The sequence below is a fragment of the Stylophora pistillata genome, chromosome 2 (assembly GCF_964205215.1).
Source record: "Stylophora pistillata chromosome 2, jaStyPist1.2, whole genome shotgun sequence".
Lineage (NCBI taxonomy): Eukaryota > Metazoa > Cnidaria > Anthozoa > Scleractinia > Pocilloporidae > Stylophora > Stylophora pistillata.
This window is the reverse complement of record NC_142520.1, coordinates 12,811,301-12,832,664: the sequence shown is the minus strand read 5'-3', so window position 1 is coordinate 12,832,664 and position 21,364 is coordinate 12,811,301. Positions and strand designations below refer to the sequence as shown.

Here is a 21,364-nt window from a genome sequence, read left to right as displayed (position 1 = left end):
AATTCATAAATAGGGAAAATAAATAGTTAATTACTAAATTTCCAAATTGCGGGTAGCTCTTCAGTCAGAGACGTATTAACGTGCTTTCGTTTCCTGTTAATGTCCTGTTGAGAGAAATAGAAATAGATAATAGAATACAATTTATTTGAAAGATATTGATGGGTTATTTGTTTTTATTTTGGTTGCCTAGTTTTCATGGTTGTTTTGTGGATTTTCGTAATTCTCTACCACATCTAGAATTTTTGTGGGTCATTTAGGTAATGATACCAAAGAAGGGAAGGTAATACCGATGACAAAGATCTATTAAATTTCTGGTAAACATTGCCCTCTTTGAACTATTTATTTCCGGTTGTATTTCGCACCGTGACGATTACATGAAGAGTGGTGGCATGTGACTTGGTGCTCATAAACGCCAATTGGCGATAAATTTCCATTGTGTCTGCAAACCAAGAATTTTTATTCTAACTTGGCTCTCGTTGTTTGCAGCCAGTGTGGTAGTTAGTGGTAGATGATGTGGTTTCCACCCGAAGAGGGCGCAGAACTTTTCGACTTTGAGCTCGAACCGGGAGGAGGTAACAAATGGGGATATGGCGACCAGAACGAAGAGCTAAGACGAGTAATTTTATATTTAGTTCGCGAGAAGAATTCTATGCTGGTGAAACTACGTGGACTATGTGCCTTGCGAGGTATTCTTCAAAGCCTTTGCACAAAGCCTAAACACGACCAGACAAATTTCTTTGAACGCTCTGGTGAAACATGTGCCGAGGATACTCTTGTATTAAACGCGGGCGCCGACTCTCAGCTTCCGACTCGGAAAGCCCAGAGTAGTGAAAAATTGCAGTGCGACGAGGAATCGGTGACTCTCGATGACGACAGGAAGAAAGAGGTTTATGGAAATACAGACAATACGATGGTGAGCTAGTTGTTTTGTTCTCATTGACAAGTGTAACCTTATCCCCCTCGCTAGCGAGCATGCTTGTAATGTTATTGTGATTTGCAAGGCCTCGGTTGGTTATATTTGATACCCTGTGTGAGCGACTCACGAACTGAAGTGGCCTTTTGTTGACGTTCTTTGACTGGTCGGGTGAATGCTCGCTGCGATATCACCAACTCACGGAATCAATTTGCCACGTGGTGTTTACCATTGCTTGGTCACAAATCTTGTAAGTTTACTTTTGTTTTGCAAATTACACATTGACTAGCTGCTTGGGTGATTTCAGCGATTTCCCCCGCCTACATTTTTGGCTCCATTCGCTGCGCTGCGTGCAGAGCAGACAGCTCATTTCGATCGACGTCTACGCCATTATTTTGCAAGAATCACCCTCGTATCGACAACAGAAGCTAGAAATAAATGAACTGCGAAACACCATGACACTAATTTCGAGCTGGATGACTCCTTTCGCGAATGGTGAGTCGGACGATTCTTTGTTTCCGCGTGTTGACTATCGCTTTGACATGTTTCGAGGTGGAGCGCCTAATTTCCTTCTTCGTGCAAACGCAATCGCCATATTAAGTTACTGGGAATTTTCTCCGCGATCGTAATTCATTTACCCTCTTATAACCACTAAAACACTAGTACATAATTACAGGTTGCGTTTGGTGACGGTGTCTTTACAATTCCGTTGGTGCGTTAAGAGTAAATTAACCGTAATAAACTATTATTTATGCTATGCACCAAAGCGCCGCGGTGTTTGCCTCTTGGCGATCAAGACCGGCGATTGTTCGTTTAAAAAGGGTGATCATTTTCGTTTCCTTAGAAAGCTATATAAATGCTATTTCGCTTATCGATTTTGTCTTAGAAGTGGAGCTTTCCTTTCCATTGAGTCCACAAAACCTACGAATCCACTGAACGACTGTCTATTGTTTTCGGTTTTAGTTTGATCGCGTGCCAAACATCTCTTCACATTGAGCAAGCGGATGTCGTTTTCACGCAGTCGTAAAATTGTTACACAACGGCTGCAGTTTCCGACTTAAATTATCGTTGAATCTTTTTAGAAACAAATCGTATTTGCAGCTTTATATATTATTGCGTGTCTGGCTGATATTTTATTCACGTTTGAACCTGCATGTCGTGATTTAGGTGAAATTCGATTCCAAATTTACGGTGTTTGTTTGAGCGACTGTGTCTGTTCAGCTTGTCTGCTTTTCGATGTAACACTTCAATTCAATTTGCTGGGTTCTATTTTTAATCAGGTTTCAATGGCTTGGAGTGTGTACACGTTCGCGGAAGTTTTGTAGAGTGTGTAGCAAACTCGCTGCAAGGGATGTGAGATCACACGATATTTGCTTGCTAAAGATAATGTTGTAATACAAGTGGTATTAAAGGGTCTTGGAATTTTCTTCATTGTCTGTTAAACGTTTCTGCTATATTAGAAATTTTTGTAAAATCCTGACCTGCATATGATCTTTTGATGATTGCTAAGTTTTGCCATGGTTGCAGACATTACAAAATTTTAATTCATGTAGTCATATAAGCAACATGGAAACCTAGACGGTTAGGCACCTATGGCTCTGTTTAATTTAAGCCCTCTTTGATCCTGAAAAGGTCATCTTTGTAGTAATACTGTAATGTGGTGATTTGATCTGAGAAGATTTAGTGACTGCTGGTATCATTTAAATCACAAATTTTCCAAGAAAGCAAATGCTTCGTATTTTTAAACTGTAAACAGAAGTATCTGTTGCTCACTTCAAACTGATCTCCTCCGACATGATCATGATTTGAATACTTTGAAGTTTATGACTTAACGCTTCATTGATTCCTCTCTCCATTAGATACTGGCATAAACAAGTTAATATTTTGTTATCAAGAATACTACAGCATACCAAAATATTTTCCCTTAATAACATTCTTGGCTACAACTCTGATATACAATCAATGAATCTTACTTATTTCACTTGAAAGCTCGTTCCTTAATTGACTATATCCACCTATTTTTGAGTTTTTATTTCTTTTCACATCTATTAGTTCTAAACTTTTGTTATTGTTGTTAATTTACTTATGAGGTTATCGCTTTTTATTTTCATTTTGCTCCTTTAAACCCTTAAACCTCTAAGATGGACTAGGATCTTATTTCCCCATAGGATATCACCCCTGAATCTCATGTTAAAGTACTGAGAATAAAATTATGGAAATGACCACCAACTTAAAGTGTTCCTTATTGCTAAACAAATTTTCCTTGTCAGCACCAAGGGATATTGTATTGAGAACAATATGTGGAGAACATGTGTACTAACGTTAAGAGGAAAATGGTTAAAATATTTAACTCCTAGAGGAGACAAACCTGTGAATTATCCTTGCAGTTTCGATTCACTATCCCAGAAATTCACCTATACATCTGAATACTTTTTGATAAATCAATAAAAGCATATTTTCAAATCAGAGTTCTATTTATTTTTTGTTTTTTTTTTCTAAGAAAATTGCAATCATGATCATTAGTTTTATATATTTCTATTTCACAAGAGTAAGAGAAGATTGAAATTCTCTACCATGCATCACTGAAACTAATATAAATTTTTTTTTGTCAAGATCACTGTGTCACTTTTACAGACTGTATTTTGCTATTCATTCCTGTTTTTATTTCCTTTTTATTTGTTTGTATGTATTTATGATTATTTTAAATTTTCAACTCTGACTGAATATTGCATTTTTTGTGCTCTGATTGGTTCACTTGACTCTGGTTATTAGCTCATATTCCGAGTCACTTTCAATGCTTTCAATAAGATTTGAAATAGGTGGCTACCTCGGTACAACACCCGCTGGAAAGAGACTTGATTGCGACTTAGCGTGGTGACTGTGACTTGAGCGCGGTGAAATATACCGGGTGATTCACAACAGAATACCCGCTGGAGCTCCAGCGGGTGCCAGGTCTTATTGAAAGCACTGCACTTTATATGGAAATGCTTCAGGTGAACTGTTACTGTTGTGTTTGCACTTGTTGGATATGAGATTGGTTATAGCCAACTTGAGGTGAATAGCACCTTGTTGGCTAATTACCATCTTATGTCTAACATACACCAATGGAATAATTGTTATGTTTTTGACTAGATGCTTAAGTGCTGTTGACTGATTTATGTTGATGAAATTCTAAGTAGATGTAGATGCTTGTACAGTTTAAGCAAACTTGGTTGCTTATTATGCTGTTGCCTTTTTTCATAAAAGACTAAATTACAACTCTCTTGATTTATTTTTTACAGGGAAATGTATAGGAACCACAGAAAGGAAATATTAATGAGATATTTGGTCTGACAAATATCATTTTTTTTTCTTGGTTCCTACTCTTTTCACTCTAGCATCAGTATGCATATTCTCCCAACTGTCCTGTTGTCATTTCAATCCTGTGTTTGCACATGGTCAAACAATCAAGGGCTTTGTTAGTTAAGGATCATTTCCTTTATTCCCATTACCTTAATATTTGATTCAGAGGTGATACTGTAATGATAAATTAGAGATAATCACTCTAATGGGGGCTTATTAGGGTCAAAGAAAAAAAAAATTGAGCATGAACAAAAAAAAAAAGAAACAGTATTGACCAAATTATTTTTCATGCCCTTTTAAACTTTAAAGTCCCATCTGGGGCTCTGGTTTTTTCTTTTACACTAAAAATTGTTTCATCTTTTAAACTTTGATTCAGAAAAGACTGAAGTATACAATTTCTTGGTCAAGGTCAACTTTGCTTGTGCATTCTATTTTATTAAGTGGTTACTTAAGCCCTTTAAACTCCAACATCAGTATGCATATTCTCCATTTCTCCAGACATTTCCTAAGATGCTGACAAACTGAATTTGTTTAACAGTTAAGACCTTCTTTAGGTGGTTTTCATTTCTATTATTTTCATGGAGGCGCAGTGGTCTCATGGTTGGTGCGCTGAACTCCGAATCGAGCGGTCCGGCTTCGAGCCCTGGCCGGGGACATTGTGTTGTGTTCCTAGGCAAGACACTTTACTCTCACAGTGCCTCTTTTCACCCAGGAGAATTAAATGGGTACCAGTGAATTTAATGCTGGGGGGTAACCCTGCAATGGACTAGCATTCCATCCAGGGGTAGAAGGGGGGGGGGAATTGCTCCTAGCCGCTTCATGCTATGGAAACCGGAGTCAAGCGCTGGCCCGATGGGCCACGTGGCTCTTAAGTAGGCTTGCTTAGCCCTCTAAACTCCAACATCAGTATGCATATTTTCCATACATTTCTCCAGACATTTCCTTAGGTGCTGTCAAACTGAATTTGTTTATCAGTTAAGACCTTCTTTAGGTGGTGATCATTTGTATTATTGTCAAGACCTCAGTCAGTGTGTGATTCAGGGGTGACATTATTTAACGAGAAAATACCTAGATACAGGTCACTCTTCAGGATCAAAGAGTTACAAGATAAAAAAAAAAAGAAAAAGGTTTCATAGGATTTTACACCGGAGCTTTGTGGAGGCAGGGTGATTTTAGAGTGGCAAGAGACTAAGATTTTGGCTTTTAAAAGAAATTATAGTGGTGCATAAAATAGTCAACCTTGTTGAGATCCTCTAAACTGTATAATATAAATGTTCTGGCATTTTCCTTTTTTCTACTTGCTGGTTGATTTTGCAAGTGTCTTATACCGTAAGGCTTAATGCTTTTTGCCAATAAATCAAATTTTCTAGTTCCATAGCTTTGCTATAATTTTTTTTTTCTTTTTTAACTTTTTTTGTTGTTGTTTTTGTCAAAGAATACAGATTTGACCACCAACTTACTACAAGCTGATAAAGAACCTCAGAGGCAAATCGGGTTGCTGGAAGAAGTAACTCGTGATAAAGAACCAAACAAGAACTGCTGTGAAAGTGAGTGTCATGATAAGAGTAAGTTTTGAAGACCCAGTGGCCTCCTGTTTGGTGTGCTAGACTCTGGGTCTAGAGTTCTGTGTTTGAGCTCTGGTTTGGTCATAGCTGTGTTGATACAATACAATACAATTCAAAGGGGTTGGGGCTGATGAAAGCCAGTAATCTAACACCCCCTCCCTCAACGAAATTGTGCAATGTGAATCAAGAATCTACATATTCAGAAGAACATGCGGTCACAGACTGAGATAAAAGAAAAAAAAATCAAGTTCATGCTTAGGGAAGACTCTAGGTAAATAACAAAAGAAACATGTCCTTGGTCAGCTAGGTACATTATTCAGCAAATTTTGGTAGATACAAACATTACATCTGTAAATATATTTAGATGTGGACTTGCTCCGTGATATTTATTCTTTCTTCTCTGCTTGTTTGTTTATTTGTTTATTTGTTTATTATTTTACTGTAGGGTGCTCAAGACTTTTCAGATCTCAGCTTGTGCTATATATCTCCAAGACAAAAAAGCTAGAGAGAGCTCTGAGAGCAAAAGATGTCCTTTGTTCTGCACTAGCCGAGAAACTAGATGTTATGAAGGAGGAAAAATCATCAAGGTCAATTGTGGGTACAGACATGAACAACAGCAAAACGAATGGGGGAGATTGCTCTCAGCGAAAAGATGAATGCAATGGTTGCAGCTGCTCTCATGAGCAATCTGCAGAACCCACTCGAAATCAAACAAGAAATTTTCAAAGTGAAGGAACCAGGGATAAACCGGATCACTCTATAGCGAATGGCTGTGTGGTTTGTTCAAGCGAAGGGCAAGCTGTTTTGAAGACTAAATTTGAGAGTATGGAAAAAGAAATGAGTCAAGTTACAGAGAAAATGAATCAAGTTCGCTCAGAAAAACTACAGGTAAGTTAAATGAAGTTAAATACTTATCATATTTGCTGTTTTTGTTTTTGTCTGTTTGTTTGATTTTTTTTTTTTTTTCGTGAAGAGCATGAATTACTTGTTAAAAATATTATATCTCTCACGATTTAGGAAAACAGTTTTTTAAGAAATTATCGGCACTCGGAGATAAAATTAACATTCAGGATTATCTCAGTTGTATCTACGCGCGACCCTATCAAAAAGAAACCCAAAAGAAATGGAAAAGAAAATTTCCGAGAAAGATAAAAATGAAACCACTTGTAATAAGGTGTTGGATCCACTAACCTTGACGCTCGCTGAGAAGCTCTCCAAACAAAGTTTGCAAGATGATGGTATCATTTCAGTTAAAGCAAATATGACAATGTTTAAAAAATAGCGTCAGATCAGAGCATAGCTACTAACTATGATCAGAGTACGCCAAACTTTCCCATCTTCCGATACGCTTGCACATCCGGATATTTTTACGGAGAAGCCAATCAAAAAAAAAGCGCGAGAAACATGTGGATGACTTCTGAGTCAAGATTTTGGTGGTTGCTTTATTTTCGCTAGTTCCGTCGGTAAAAATCTTGGGGTAAACATCTTATCTTAGAAAGTTTCAATTCAGTTTTTTTTTTTTTTAATTTTTTTAATGTTTATTTCCTTTTCAGCTGGAAAAACGCTTGAAGGAATTGCAAGAAAGTCGTGACAAAGAAGAAAATGCGCTGCGTGGTGAAATAAACCAACTACAACAAGAGAAAAGGCAGTTACAGGAAACAGTTGTACAATATCAGTCAAACGAACAGAAGCAAAAACACGAATACGAGCAATTACTGTACCGTGCTCAGGAAATGCAGGAAATGCTTGAAAGAGAAACACAAGAAAAGTTCGCTTCTATTGCTGAGCAGAAATCTTTGAGACAGCAGGTTGAGAACTTGTCTAAGAACATGAAATCATTGCAAGTAAGCTTGAGTTTTTTTCATTATTTCTTTGTCTGAATCAATACCGTTTCAAAGCATTGCAGAGAATGACTAGATAAATTATGCAGGTGGCCCGGGTTCGATTCCCGGACCTGGCGACACATGTGGATTGAGTTTGTTGTTGGTTTTCGTCCTTGCTCCGAGGGTTTTTCTCCGGGTCCTCCAGTTTTCCTCCCTCCGCAAAAACCAACATTCCAAATTCCAATTCGATCTGGAAACAGTGGACAAGAAGAGCCACCCAGTGGAATGTCCATTGATAAATTATTTATTTATTTAATTTTTGAGCGTAATGCTACTAGAGTCAGAACATCGAGCATGATACCGGCATAATGACTAAACTTCTTAAAATCCCCTTGATGTTACAGGTCAAAGAGAAATAAATTCTGTAGAGGCCTAAAACAACCATAATTGCTTAATGCTTCGCTGTTCTTGCGTTTACGAACAGGTTAAAAGTGAAGAATTTGTCCGATTTCACTGTGATCAGGAGGATCAGATTGACGACTTCAAGAGATTGAAGAAACATATTCACGACAACGGTTTGCCCAGCATCGAGCAGTTGATCGCCCTTCAGAGACAGGTGAGACAGCGAGTATTCTTCTATTCTGTCTAAGAATTGCAGCTGTGATTAGCGAGAATGAAATCCAGTCCTGTCTTAGTTTGATCCTTAAGTTCCTTAAGATCCTTAAGTTCTTCTGCTTAGACGGTCTACTCCCTAAAAGCGGTTTCTCTCTCGAATTATTTTATTACATCACTTTGCGCGAAAGACATCCAGTGACTTAACACCAGCTACGCGGAGTTGCCTTCTTGATCTTGCTTTCAGTTTCTCTTCATTCTCTTCTTCATTCATTCACAGAACGAAACATACCGCGAAGAATTTTTGAACGAACGGAAGGAGAAAGAGCGTGCGTTGTCTCTAAAAGACAAATTGAAGAGAGACCTGGAAAACTACCAATCTCGTATTTCTTCCCTTCAGGAGCAGGTAAAATGTAAGAAGTACTATGCCTTGTGTAGTGTTCTCTGGAATTTTTTTTAGCGGCCAGCCAGCTTCTGGAGAACACTGTCTTTACTATCCGAGTGCGTTTTCCCCGCTTGTGGAAGGAGTAACATATTTCCGGCAGACTGATGGTAACAGTTTTAGAGAACAAAAGAAATTCACACAGAAAATTTTTGTCAAAATTTATATGAACAGCGGAGAAATTCCCACATTACCTACTAATGTGATAATTGGCCTTTATAAATAAGAATACTAGTAAAGAATATGTCCGATATTCGGAATACGCCACATACCCACCTCCTAGCCGAAAAAACAGAAACAAAAACAAACAAAGGGGTGGGTTAAAATCTCAAAAATCTCCCTTTTCAATCATTACGTGTTCTCTTGTTACTCTGCGTCCGGCATGTTCAGAAAGGGGGGGGGGGGGGGAGAGGTGGAGGGGAAGGGGGCAAGAGGGGTGACAGTATTTAAAGAAACAAAAGCAAACACGTTAGGTGAGATCTTAAAGAATATTCCCCTTTCAATATCACTTACTTTCTTGATAGCCTGCGTTAGGCGTGTTGAGAATGTGTGTGTGTGTGTGCGTGCGTGCGTGCGTGCGTGTGTGTGGTGGAGGGGGGGGGATGAAAGGCCAAACCCCCTCTCCCCTTCTCCCCCTCCTCTTTTTTAACGTTTGTAACTGACAGTTTGGGTATTCCTTATTTTGCCCAGGTCTACAAATACCGGGAGCATATCTACTTCTTACAGCAGAAGTTCAAGCAAGAGGGAACAGGCAGCCAGCCCGTTTCTCCTATGTTCGACATACCGGGGCCTTCTCAGGGAAATAATTTAAGCAGACTGTATGGTAGCACTGCTACACAGTACATCAATGAGATGTTGCTGCAAGGCGGCAACACCCCACCGAAGTTCCCTGCGTCACCGATTCCGGATGGGAAGAAGCCTTTAGTGGGAAAGCATAGCGATGGATCGGGCAAACCGTGGCTGTTCCAGCAGGTTAGAGAAGACTTGATTACAATAACAACTAAAAAGAAAGCAGACAAACAAACAAACAACAGATGTGTTCTGCTTTGACGAGGGGCTAACGCTCGAAACTAACGCTTTAGAAACTCCCCCACCCCTCCCCCCCGCACCGACGCAGCATAGACAGCAGTTTCTTTAAAAACCTACTCCCTTTAAATAAACGGAGTTGATGACTAAGTGACTATCTCAGCTATCTTCTGACGAAGAATGATGAATGCTTTTGTTAACCTTAACAGAGTATTAATGCTTGCATCAACAAAAAAACGACTCAAACACAAGCTTACCAGCCCCTTTCCAAAAATAATAAGCCAACAAACAAAAGAAGAGAGAGTTCTTATCATTGAATGTTATCATTGGTAACAAAGCAGTTAATGCATGACATCTTAACGCCGTCTAGGGTAATTATGGTCGATATGGCCGTCAGATGTCGGCTGAGGAGTGGAAGCCCCGGGTTCAAAATCAAGGTCAAACTTGGGACACATTCCAGTATGGCTCGAACCAGTCCCCCGGTAGGCTTTCTTCTGCTGGCAGTTTGTCCTCCGTACGTTCCGGTTCATCTTCGTCAGAGGAAGTCCCAGTCGAAGGTCAGATGGACGGTAGGACAGCGTTCGGTATGGGAGGAGTGGGTGGCCGAAGACAAGGCCCTCGACCCATGGGATTACCTGATAGAGCATTGGATGAGTCACGCGGAATGCAACAGAATTATGGGTAAGTACACTTCGATTTAATATTTGAACCGAACGCTAAGACTAGATTGATAACGTAAATATTACCTTAAAACCTTGATTTATTTATTTATTACCTTAACGTAAATATTACCTTAAAACCTTGATTACACAAGCTCTTGTTTTTACTTGTAAAGATAACTCATACTACTAATATTAATCTTATTTTTACCGTAGTTGATGGTACTGATTCTCTTTTCCAGAGCTCCCTCTTCACCTTTTGAGGCGTGGTCACCAAAGCACCAAGGTTTTGCGGGGAGAGGTCAGCGGCGCTACTCATCTCCCACAGGTAGTGGCGTGCGTTCACCAACCACCGATTACTGGTCGTCCCCGCAACATATGGGAGGCTTCCAGCGATCTTGGCAGTCGCCAGCTGAGCAGGTGCAGTACTCAGATTCGACGCAGGCCCCTATGTCTTCTGGGCTGAGGCCAACTGCAGAACCCTGGCCACCAGCGGTCACTTCGGTACCCAATAGCAGTCATGTGCAGTCGACGTTGACAACGAGCAACCAAGGCGATACAATGACCTTTATGTCTGGTGGGATGGGTATGCGGTAAGAGTCAAGTAATGAATGACACGCTGTTAAGTCTTCCTTTACCGTTGAATCAGTTAAATAGCTCTACAGCCTAAAATTGGCTGACTTTCTTAACTATACGCCAAGTAAAGCGGCGTCGCGAGAATGAGGCAGATTTCTACGGAAAATCTAGTCTTAGTTAAAGGAAATTCTGTTTAGTTTCACACCCATGGGTGGGGTGAGTAGCTTGTAGAATTATTATGGTACGGTGTTCGGTAATGAAGTATGTGAGGTAGCACTTTAGCCATTAAATTTCGCTCTAGTTTTAAAGGTTACGAGTCAAGTTTAAGTCCAATTAGTCGTGTAAGTCCAATTAAACGGAAGGGACTGAACACAGAGGCTACAGCGACGAGGTCGTCCTTGAACACAGATTCGTTAAACGAGCGAAAACGTTTCGGCAAATTTTGTCGGCACTCGTGGCAAAACAACTTGAACAGCATGAAATGACGTATTTTATAGCGTTTGGATGAAAATGACGGGAATGGTTATTTTTCCCTTTTTTCTTTTCTTATTATATCATGTTTCGAGAGCTCTAATTTTTTTGTCATCAAATCATGTGCTTGCTAATCACAGATTATCGTAAGCCCACTGGATACTAATCTGTTCCAGGATTACCGGGAAGAGCGAGAAGGCGGATACGTGAGCAACGAACGTCATGTGTGGTTATTAGAGAAACGGTTTCGTTTTCATTTGTCTAACCCTCACCAATCCAGGCACGCCCCCTGTCTTGCTTCTTTCCACTTACTGAGAAGTTAGGAAGAACATATGCGATACTCAATCAATACTGGGAGAAATGTTTGCTTTACACTAAGCCAATTGAATAGTAGATTATAATAGCTTTGAAGTTCTCCTTCAACTTGGAAGATGGTTATTAAAACGAGTTCAGTAGCAATATGAATAACCTTTTGTAAAGGTTATGAAGTAAGAACGATTCTAGTTAAAAAGTGTTTTTTGTTTTTTGGTTGCATGATTTAGTATGCTCAAAAATTGAATCTGATTGGTTGCCTATTACGCTTATTTAGACAAATTAACCAGAAATAATTCCAGCGAGGCTTGTAAATAGAAAAAAATTAGCCTTTCTATTGCACTTTTTGACGTAATTAGTTTGCGCTTGACTGAATTCTTAATCAATTGCTGATAATTTAATTGCGAATTATATTTACGTAAAATATTTAGTGAAAAGAATGCATTATTCCAATATCGTTATTCGTAAAGAGATTTATTTTTCCTTTGCCTGAACATAGTGGATATACTTATTTATCACAAGGATGAAAAAACCCAAACTATTTGTTGAAATTTCTTTGAAAGTATACGAAGAGAGTTAAAAATTAGATAAACTAAAATCAGTCTATTTAACAGGATGAAATTAGTCTAATGTAGATAGGGGAAAAAGGTCTTTTGTGGAATTCATTAAAAAACACATACTATTTTATATAAAAATTTGAGGGATTCGAGAAACTTCTCTCGGCATGCATACTTTGTGCTCCCCAATATTTGGGGGAACGAGAAATGGAAATAAGGCGCACGGATTAATGGGATCCTTTTTTTATTACATCAATTTGTTCGCCGGGTGAAATACAAATGACCATACATTACAAAATATGATGAGAATGAGAAGGGTTTATGATTAAAATAGTTCCAAAATAACTAGTCACAAATGTAAACAAAAAAAAAAAAGAAAGAAAGAAAAAAAAAAAGAGGAAAAGAAAATGGTAGAGACCCTTAAGAATATTAAGAGGGTTAGTGACGTAAATTGGTAGTAGTTTTCAGAAGGAAAACAGATTAAGTACTATTCATATCTACTAAAGCGTTATACTTGGTGAGTTAGATCTGTTTTAAAAGTAACTTGTTAATATCTGAGATTCTTCGTTTGTTAGGGAAGCAGTTTAGAAAACAACAACAACAACAACAAAAAACAGTATTTAGAACAGATTAAATTAAGTCCGCAGATAAACAATGAATGGAAGCACAATATCTGCAACTCCAGAAACGACCATTAATTATCGAGTTATGCGCAAGTTGAAATCGATGATGTGCCTGTCTTGTGGATCGTCCTGTTTGAGCCCTCCCAGAAATACAGCGTGCTTCGGACAGACAATTTAAACGGTAATTTCCTCTGAAAATTAAACAAGCACGTAGGGATAAGGTATTGCCTAAGATTATGGCTTAAAGATGAGGTTTTGTGCTCATTTTCGAAATCAACTCCATTGTAATGAAACCGATCAGACAACATTACAGCTTGTCCCAGGCGTTCACTAAACTTTTTTTTTGTTTTTTTTTTTGTTTTTGTTTTTTCCTTTTTCACTCTTCCACCATTATCGCTCTGTTTACAGTAGCGCGCTTTGTTTTACCAACTGGACGCGTGGAATTGAGTAAGAACATTATTAAGGACTATTTTTCAGTATTTAATAAGATTGACCTCAATGAAGCTAGTGGAAGGGCGCTTGCTCAAGAGCCAATCAATTTATCTAGCTTGTATATAGCCTTTCATTTCTATTGGTTCCTAAATTTGTGATTGACACATAGAGGAAGAAACGAATTAACGAGACATCGTCTTTAGTAAAAGAGCGCAAAATTATTTAGAAGCTATTGGATAGCTGTTATATATAAGAGTATTTAATTTTGGTAGAGCCCCGCATGAGTGAGAAATGCATAAAATTAAATTGCACTGAGTTACAATGCTAATATTTAGATGAGATCTTGGGTTGTCATTTGATGAATGAAAAAAAAAATAATAATGATAATACAAAGTATATCATGTAAACAAAAACTAGTGCAATGATTATGATCTGAATTATTTAACATTTGAAGCCACTTAATAAAGGAGAGAAAAATATAAGTTCAAGGTCAGTAACTAATCAACTGCACACCCCCACCCCCAACCCAACCACAGCCAGCTGATGACAAGTTAGGGTCAGTTTAGGGGAGGGGTGGGTGCGCAGTTACTTAGATACTGACTTCGATCCATCGACATTAGTTGCTTAACATTAATCGCAAGAGTAGTACGTCGTGTAGGCTGCTGCATCTTTCCCATGGAAAACGAGCCGTATCATCGACAAACAGGCGAAATGTGTATAGTTTTTGTTAACAAGCTAGGTTATATTTTATAAGAAAAATTCAGTGCTTTGCCACTGTCCATATGATGTTTGTATATTTGATTCGCTAAAGAAAAACGGTTAAAGTGATTTATTCAAGAGAACTATTCTAAATGTTAGACTTATTTTATTAAATTAAGTGAATATTTTTGGTAATTATACTTTTGCAGTCTGCATAATCTACTAATGACAGTGTTTGACCGAGGCTTCGTTGTAAGAAAAATAAAACATATTCAGACTTTTGATTCTCCTTGTCAGACTTTTTTCACGGTGTCAAACAGAGCGCGTTATAGGCGAGGTTCTCAATGGTTTAACAGTTTTCACGCCAGGAGGCCGAATTGGAATTACTTGGCTCGAGACCTGTTCAGGTCACTCTATTCCCACAATGCCTCAGTTTTCTCTCGAAGTGTTAGGGAAACTGACAGAATACTGAGTGGGGGGGGGGGGGGCGGGGGGGTACCTTGGCTAGGGGAGGGGGACAAACTCTTACTTGACCAATGTCAATTTAAACTCCTTCTTGCCTCGCATGCGTACGTAGACTCTTCAAGACTCTTTTTCTTTCTGTCTAAACCAGTAGTTCCATTCGCGGCACAAATTCGCGCCTACAGTTTAAGGCCTTAAGCCTTGGGTCCGCCAGCCGCGCCGTTGATGATAGGGACCTTAAGCCGTCTGAACGACAACGCTGCGGAAGGCGTCAATGAAAAAATTAATTTTAAAGTGTAATCAGAGTTTCGCGAACCGCAGGATAGTTAACATGTCTTACGGCGCCATACCTCAACTTAAGCATAACGTATGTGAGCGGCGTTGAGTTCCAAATGGAAACTTAAATAATCTGTCATCGCGGTTTCAGTCCTCAGACCACTCAAAAATTTGGTGTATTCTTTTTTTTTTTTTGTAAAGAAGACGGCCAAGAAATGTACAAAGCTCGTTTCCGTCGCCGTCTTGGTTTGCTTAAGGTCAACTGCCAACAACATTTAAAGAAGCGGAAACTGTAACAACTGCAGGAAAGCTATTAAAGTCGCTAGTTGTTCTTCTCTTTGTTTCGGTTATGTTTATTCCTTCATGTCCTTGATGAAAACCCTAGATGTCAACAACTTTTGTTTCAAATATTTTATTCAAATTGTCTCTTGGGTAGAGTTTTACTTTCAACCTTGTAACACAACAAATATGACTTCAGTAAAGGGAAAATGTCAAATGCTAAAGCCTCATTGCTGGATGCAACCAAAATCAAAGACAGATCGATACAACTCCATCTTGACTAATGAAAGATTCGTGAAGATCAATCATCAACAACAGATTTCCTGATCGAAATTCAACGATTTCCATCCATTTTATATCAATTTCATAAAATGCCAAGACTACGAAAAGTCCCAGAGTTCCGCACAAACCGCTAAAATCGCCTTTATTGCTTTTTGTTTGTTTGTTTTTTTTTTGTGTGACTTTTTTCTATTGTCGCGACAGACTTCGCTGAAAAGGTGGCTGCTCGTAGTCCATAAAGTGTCTCACCCGGATTTTTCTATCGTCATAGTCTCAGCATCAAAGAGCAAGGATATTTTATAGAACAGAGGTTACCGGATGTCTACCCGGGGGGTACTCGATATATTCCTGGGTGGGGAGGTGCGGCGCGGCCCCTCATACCCTGACCCTGTTTAAGACAAATATCGCTGATTTTCCTACCCTGTTTAAGACAGAATTCCGATTTTTGATTCCCTGTTTAAGACATTTAATGTGCCTGGTATGAATGCCAAAATCAACGGAATGGTCCTTTTTACAGTTGTGTGCTTGGTTGCCAAGCCTTTGAACGGGAGTGAGGCTAGGGGTGACCTTGTTATGATACAAACCTCGCTGCCTTTCAAATGCAAATGACTTTGTTATCATGCTAACTAGATACAGGTCTCTATCACAACAAGGTCACCTTCAGCCTCACTCCAAATCAAAGGCTTGGCAACTAAGTACACAACTGTAAAATGGCCTATTCAATATTAAATAAAATTAGAGCTTGTAAAAATTTTGCTGTTTATCTTACAAGAAAAGATATCCTGTTTAAGACAAAAATTGATAAATCGATACCCTGATTAAGACAAAAAATGATAAATTCGATACCCTGTTTAAGACAAAAATATCGAAAAACATACCCTGGCTGGCCGCACGTCCCCATTAAGCCCTTATAAGGGAGTAACCCCCCCCCCCCCGATGTCTACCGTCACATATTAAACCTCTCACCGCCATCTGTTTAGCCTCCAAGCAGGCTCTCGTGTTTGGTTTTCGCCCTACAGCTCCTTTCCCGGGGTACAGACACCTACTGTACAAGTATCATTGGCAGGCGCTCATAGTAATAGTTTCTCAAACCCCTGCGGTGAGGCAAAATAGTGAAGGAAAAAAAAATCTTTAAAATCGTTTCCTCTTGGAGACTCTCTTAGGGTTACTGTAGGTGTGGTCACGTTGGACGAGCTCAAGATTTGGAAGAAAATCATCCTTGTCCCATTGTGTCTGGACCGACACCTTGGAGGGTTTTTCTACTTCCATTACAAGCTCTTCTTCAGTTTGGCACGAAGCTTCTGAAGTGCTAGGTTTGTTTTGCCGATTCAAGATTCGTCCAAAGTTCATTTTCACACGGGTACCTTCTTTGCACTTCAACAGAACAATTACCCATTTTTCCGTTTGCCCCTGGGTTGCGTTCATGTTATAAGTGATCATAGTGCCGTTGGATGATTTTTTTCCGTTGCAAATACTGGGTAATGTAAGCAATTCTTGAGTATCTGTTGGAAGTTGCTCGTGGTTGGTACTAACATCAATTCCGGTTTCTGTTTGAGCTTGCTCGTTAACAGTACCTAAGTTACTTTCGGTGCCTGTTGGGATCTGTTCTTTGCTGATGCTTACGTCATGTTCGTAAGATGTTCGGGTTTGGTCGGTATCAGTGCAAGTATCGCTGTTGTAAGCGCATGCGCAAGCAAACTCAGGCAGAAGAGACTGAATGCTAAATTTATTGTCCACATCTTCAAGCTCCATCGGGGACTCTCGCTTCACAACTTGTGTATTCGGTGGCGCTGATGGCTTCATGTAAAAGTGTGGTCCGAGTAATTCTTTCAACACCTACAAGAAAAAAGAAAAAAGAATACCTTAACAATGAAATGAAAGAGTGGGTGAGTGAGTGAGTGAGTGAGTGAGTGAACGAGTGAGTGAATTCACAAAAAATGTTATTCATCAATTTGTCATCAAGTATCTAAGAAACATCTAGTTTTCATCGATTTCTGTCAATTGTTGGATTTAGAAATTAAGTATGACAGGAAAAAAAATACCGAAATTGTACAGTTTTCTGGGAGAAGTTTGACATGAATTACATGTCAGTTAAGAACATTTTCTTTTCAAAATGATCGACTGGCTAATATATAAGCTAATATTTATATAATAACAGCATAATCATTATCAGTATCATCATTATCGTCATCACTATTCTTTGTTGCATGTCTCAATTCTTCTTGTCACTACCAAGGGAGATGTACAGTAAAGAATATGGAGATCACAACAAAGATACTGATGTCGGGGTGTAAAGGATCTAGGGTGTAAAGGTAAAATATTTTGTACTTAAATTGCACCAAAAAAGCTGATACCTCACTTTTGTACAAATAATTATATGAGGAGCCTGTAGCTGGCATAAGCCTCATGGTTTCCCTATGCGTTTCCTTGCTACATTGCTAAACCTTCAGTTATATTACATTAATGTACATGTAATTCCTTTTATTTCTACTGAATGTATCATACATTACAAAATGGCAAAAATAAACAATACAATACAATACAAGGAGATATAGAGAGAAATTTCCAACAAACAAACTTAGGATAGTAAAACAGGACCTCCTACCTCCTCTTTTTCTTTTCTCTTTTTTCGCTCTTCACTTACAACTCTTTTCTTTATTTTGGACTTAAAATTGTTGTAACTGAATAATGTAGGAACTGATCCTTTTAACAGTGGTGGCTTTGGCCTCTTGCCCATTAGCTCTGCCTGTGATGCAAGAAAAAACAACAACGACAAAATCAGACAGCGGCTTCCCAATCACAAACGTTCAAGACTACACAAGGCTCTAACTTTAAAATTAGTCTAACAACTGCACTGCAAAGAAAATATTCTTAGTAATTGAATAAGTACTCCCTCGAATAACTGCTACTCCCAATTAAATACTGTACATGGGGGCAAAATTAAAAATAGAAGCCATGGGTAATGATGTAAATCCAAGGCTTAATTGAGTATCATAACACACAAGTTGTTAAACACAAGTCCCTAACAGGGATTGAAGATGTGGGCAATAAATTTATTTTCTGCCTTTAAAAGCACACACAACTCACAATTCCTCTATTCGCTCTGACGAAGGGCTAACACTCAAAATGTCTGCTTTTGTAATCGTTACAGTGGCCAATTTACCATTTCAACTTTGTTGATATATCCAAATTATTTCGTTACCCCCACTGATGCAGCCCCAGACAGTTTCTTTAGAAACTATCAGCCTTTAATAAATTTAGCAGTCATTTCCTTCTGCCTGGGTTTGCACAAAAAGAACCAATCCAGCACTTCAGAGGCTTCAACCCTAACCTTAACCCTGTTCTTCCATCATCAAAAAAGATGACCGAATTATTTTGTGCTTTTTGTTTTTGCTATAATGGCAACTGCTTTGCTCTTTTCTTAATTCTTATGTGAATGGTAAGGGCAATTATTGTTCCACTGGCAAGTGTAGATTACAAATCCACTTTTTTTGCTGGGTGCAAACCTTTGCAAGAGCTATAATGATTTTCTGTGGAAATCTTCATCAAAATTGAATAATTATGTACACCATAATTTTTCTTTTCACTGGAGTATTGATAGTGAAATCAAAGTAAAAGTAAAAAGAGATAACGTATTGTGTCGTAGAGAAAGATGCTGTTTGTCTTGTCATGAGTGCAGGACAAAAAAAACAATTGCGAGTCCCCACGAGAATCAAACCTCAGACCTTTGGATTCTATGCTGCAATGCTAACGGGGACTCAGAATGTTCTTTTTGTCCCTCGCTAGTGACAAGACAAACAACATATTTCTCTATTTCTTTACCAAGCTCAAAATTTACCATCTCTCTGATTCTAGGTGAAAATTTCAACATTATTTTGGATAACTTCAAATGAAGTCAAGATCCTTCATATCCAGTAGAATTAAGCCAAATTTTTTTTATTACATGTGACTTTTTTTTTTTTCAGCCTTTGGAACATTTGAATATTCATGTGCATGAAAGTAGAAAAAAGGTTCCTTAAATTCTTAAGATTTAATTCCATTTTTCAATAATCGTCAAGTTGCTCTGCAATATGTTTTAACCCCTCCAAAGAACATTTTGATCATTTAACAATGTATATCTTGTATCCTGCCTGATTGTTCCACTCATAAACAGAAAGTAGAATGTCCTCCTCTTAGGATATATCAAAGTTCACACTGCAACCAGGTGGACAATCAAACATGGTTTGATGCTATTCTGGTTTAAAGATTTAATGAATGTAACCGAAACTACAATTTATCCATCCAATGGGGTCAATGAATTGTAATTTCCCCAATTACTTTCATTAAATCTTTAAACCAGAGTAGCATCAAACCATGTCAGAATGTCCTCTTCTAGTGGAAATGTAAAAAAGTATGTTCCTGGATGGAATAAGTGTACCATGTTCCCCTGGTATGACTTTTGACCCTTTTACACCTTAACATCAGTATGCATATTCTCCATACTGTTCTTCAAACATTTACTGAGGTGATGACGGAGAGAATTTGACCTTAATGTGCGATCAGGGTGTGACAATGTAAGAGAAATTAGATGAGTTAAATTTAGAGGGCGAATGGTTTAATGCAGTTTACATCTTGCAGTCCAACTAACCTATGCTTGATTGCTGACATCATGATTCCAATTGGAGAGCTGCATGCAAAATATGCATTGAACACGCAGCCACTTAGGAGAATGTCATAATAGGCACGAGGAGGTTTCCCTACATTGTAGGTTCACCTGATTTACCCGTTCTCCCTCATCAATTAAGACATTTTAAGTTGCCCCAATCTGATATGCCCCCCCCCCGCCCCACCTTGACCAGTTTGCCCCCAAATATTTCAAAACATAGTTTGTATCTAAAAATTTCACTCTATTATTTCGATGAACACACGAATTAATTACGAAACCATAACAGAAACAATCAACCTGCACATACTGTATTACTCTGGCGCAACTGCATGCACTGTACACTGGAGCTCAAAGATGAGGAGGGCCAAAATATACATTACCAGTATTACAAAAGCCGCTATGTTATGGTGTAGTTTGAAAAATTCTACAGCTCCTTTTGCAGCGAATTGATCAGAATAATTTCATCGCCTTTCCTAAAACTGCGCACCAACTGCGCAAAAACTTCGGCAGCATTTTAATCAAAACTCTCTTCCCTCCACTGTATTACATTTCCATAATTTATAGTGAATGAAACGAGCTAACTATAAAGTGGAGTGTTCTGATTAACAACGAAAGTGCCGTTCTACATACCCTTATGTCTCTACCAAAGCACTCTGGTTCGAAGTGATCTGAGCAAACGTAGCTTCTGTCCAAGCGTGAAGGAAGCGTTGTTCTCTTCAAGTTCACCAACCACCTTTGCAAAAGTTGTTTGTCTTCGATTGGTAATCTATAAAACGAAACCCAGCGTGTTCTTTTCAACGTACTTACGTTGGAGCAGCCAATTGCAATACAAGCTGTGGGCATTTTAGCAAAGATAAGAGAATTCACCTTTGATAGCAAGAAAAAAAGTGCATGGAACGTTTGTCAGCACCGTGAACAGGGAGGTAAACATGACGTCATTAGTCTCGCTTCCAAGTTTTTAAAAAATGGCGGCCCGCACCCGGCACTAGTCACCAGTTGATATTTATCGCTTGGCGGGATGGATGGGGGAGTTTTTTTTTGAGAGGATTACATGGTTTGTATGGGAAATGAAGGGGGGTTAATCGTCCTCGACAAAGTATTAAGAAGAGTCTATGGGAAATTGACGGCCAGTTAACTGCCATTGTGGAGGGAATCGGAGCCTTAGAAGGGGATCTGGTAAGTTTTATCGTCACTCAACCAAAATCCTCTAGCCCCCCTTCCCACAACCCAAGTCAAAAAAAAAAAAAAAAAAAAAAACATGGAAAGAAAACAAAAATTATGGTATTTTAATAGAAAGCTAGGATCTTTAGAAGTCGTATTTAAGGGATGTATTTTGAATTATTTGTCCTAAAAAAAGCAGACTGAACAAAC

The 21,364-nt window shown here is 38.7% G+C and overlaps 2 protein-coding genes and 1 long non-coding RNA gene across 6 annotated transcripts; 2 read left to right on the top strand and 1 right to left on the bottom strand.

Moving 5' to 3' along the window:
• The first annotated feature begins 387 nt into the window (after positions 1–387).
• On the top strand, positions 388–14,336 carry LOC111338922 (uncharacterized). 3 transcript variants are annotated; one of them, XM_022945483.2, is made up of 9 exons: positions 388–913; positions 5,691–5,802; positions 6,266–6,708; positions 7,374–7,664; positions 8,128–8,259; positions 8,536–8,661; positions 9,388–9,669; positions 10,094–10,404; positions 10,625–14,336. In XM_022945483.2, the coding sequence occupies exons 1-9, from the start codon at positions 509–511 to the stop codon at positions 10,977–10,979; spliced, it is 2,457 nt and encodes an 818-aa protein (XP_022801218.2). In that variant the 5' UTR covers positions 388–508; the 3' UTR covers positions 10,980–14,336. The 3 variants fall into 3 exon arrangements, with proteins under 3 accessions (XP_022801218.2, XP_022801219.2, XP_022801220.2); XM_022945484.2 differs by lacking the exon at positions 388–913 and adding an exon at positions 998–1,163; XM_022945485.2 differs by lacking the exon at positions 388–913 and adding an exon at positions 1,216–1,408.
• Positions 14,337–15,186: 850 nt separating this feature from the next.
• LOC111338925 (uncharacterized) lies at positions 15,187–20,941 on the bottom strand. 2 transcript variants are annotated; one of them, XM_022945488.2, is made up of 4 exons: positions 20,861–20,941; positions 20,624–20,759; positions 17,954–18,094; positions 15,187–17,184 (listed from the first exon to the last, which is right to left on the bottom strand). In XM_022945488.2, the coding sequence occupies exons 1-4, from the start codon at positions 20,884–20,886 to the stop codon at positions 16,480–16,482; spliced, it is 1,008 nt and encodes a 335-aa protein (XP_022801223.2). In that variant the 5' UTR covers positions 20,887–20,941; the 3' UTR covers positions 15,187–16,479. The 2 variants fall into 2 exon arrangements, with proteins under 2 accessions (XP_022801223.2, XP_022801222.2); XM_022945487.2 differs by having other exon boundaries at positions 20,624–20,934.
• On the top strand, positions 17,097–20,143 carry LOC148737189 (uncharacterized). Its single transcript, XR_015996741.1, has 3 exons — positions 17,097–17,234; positions 17,585–17,660; positions 18,062–20,143. It is a non-coding gene; the product is annotated as an uncharacterized LOC148737189 (long non-coding RNA).
• Positions 20,942–21,364: the final 423 nt, after the last annotated feature.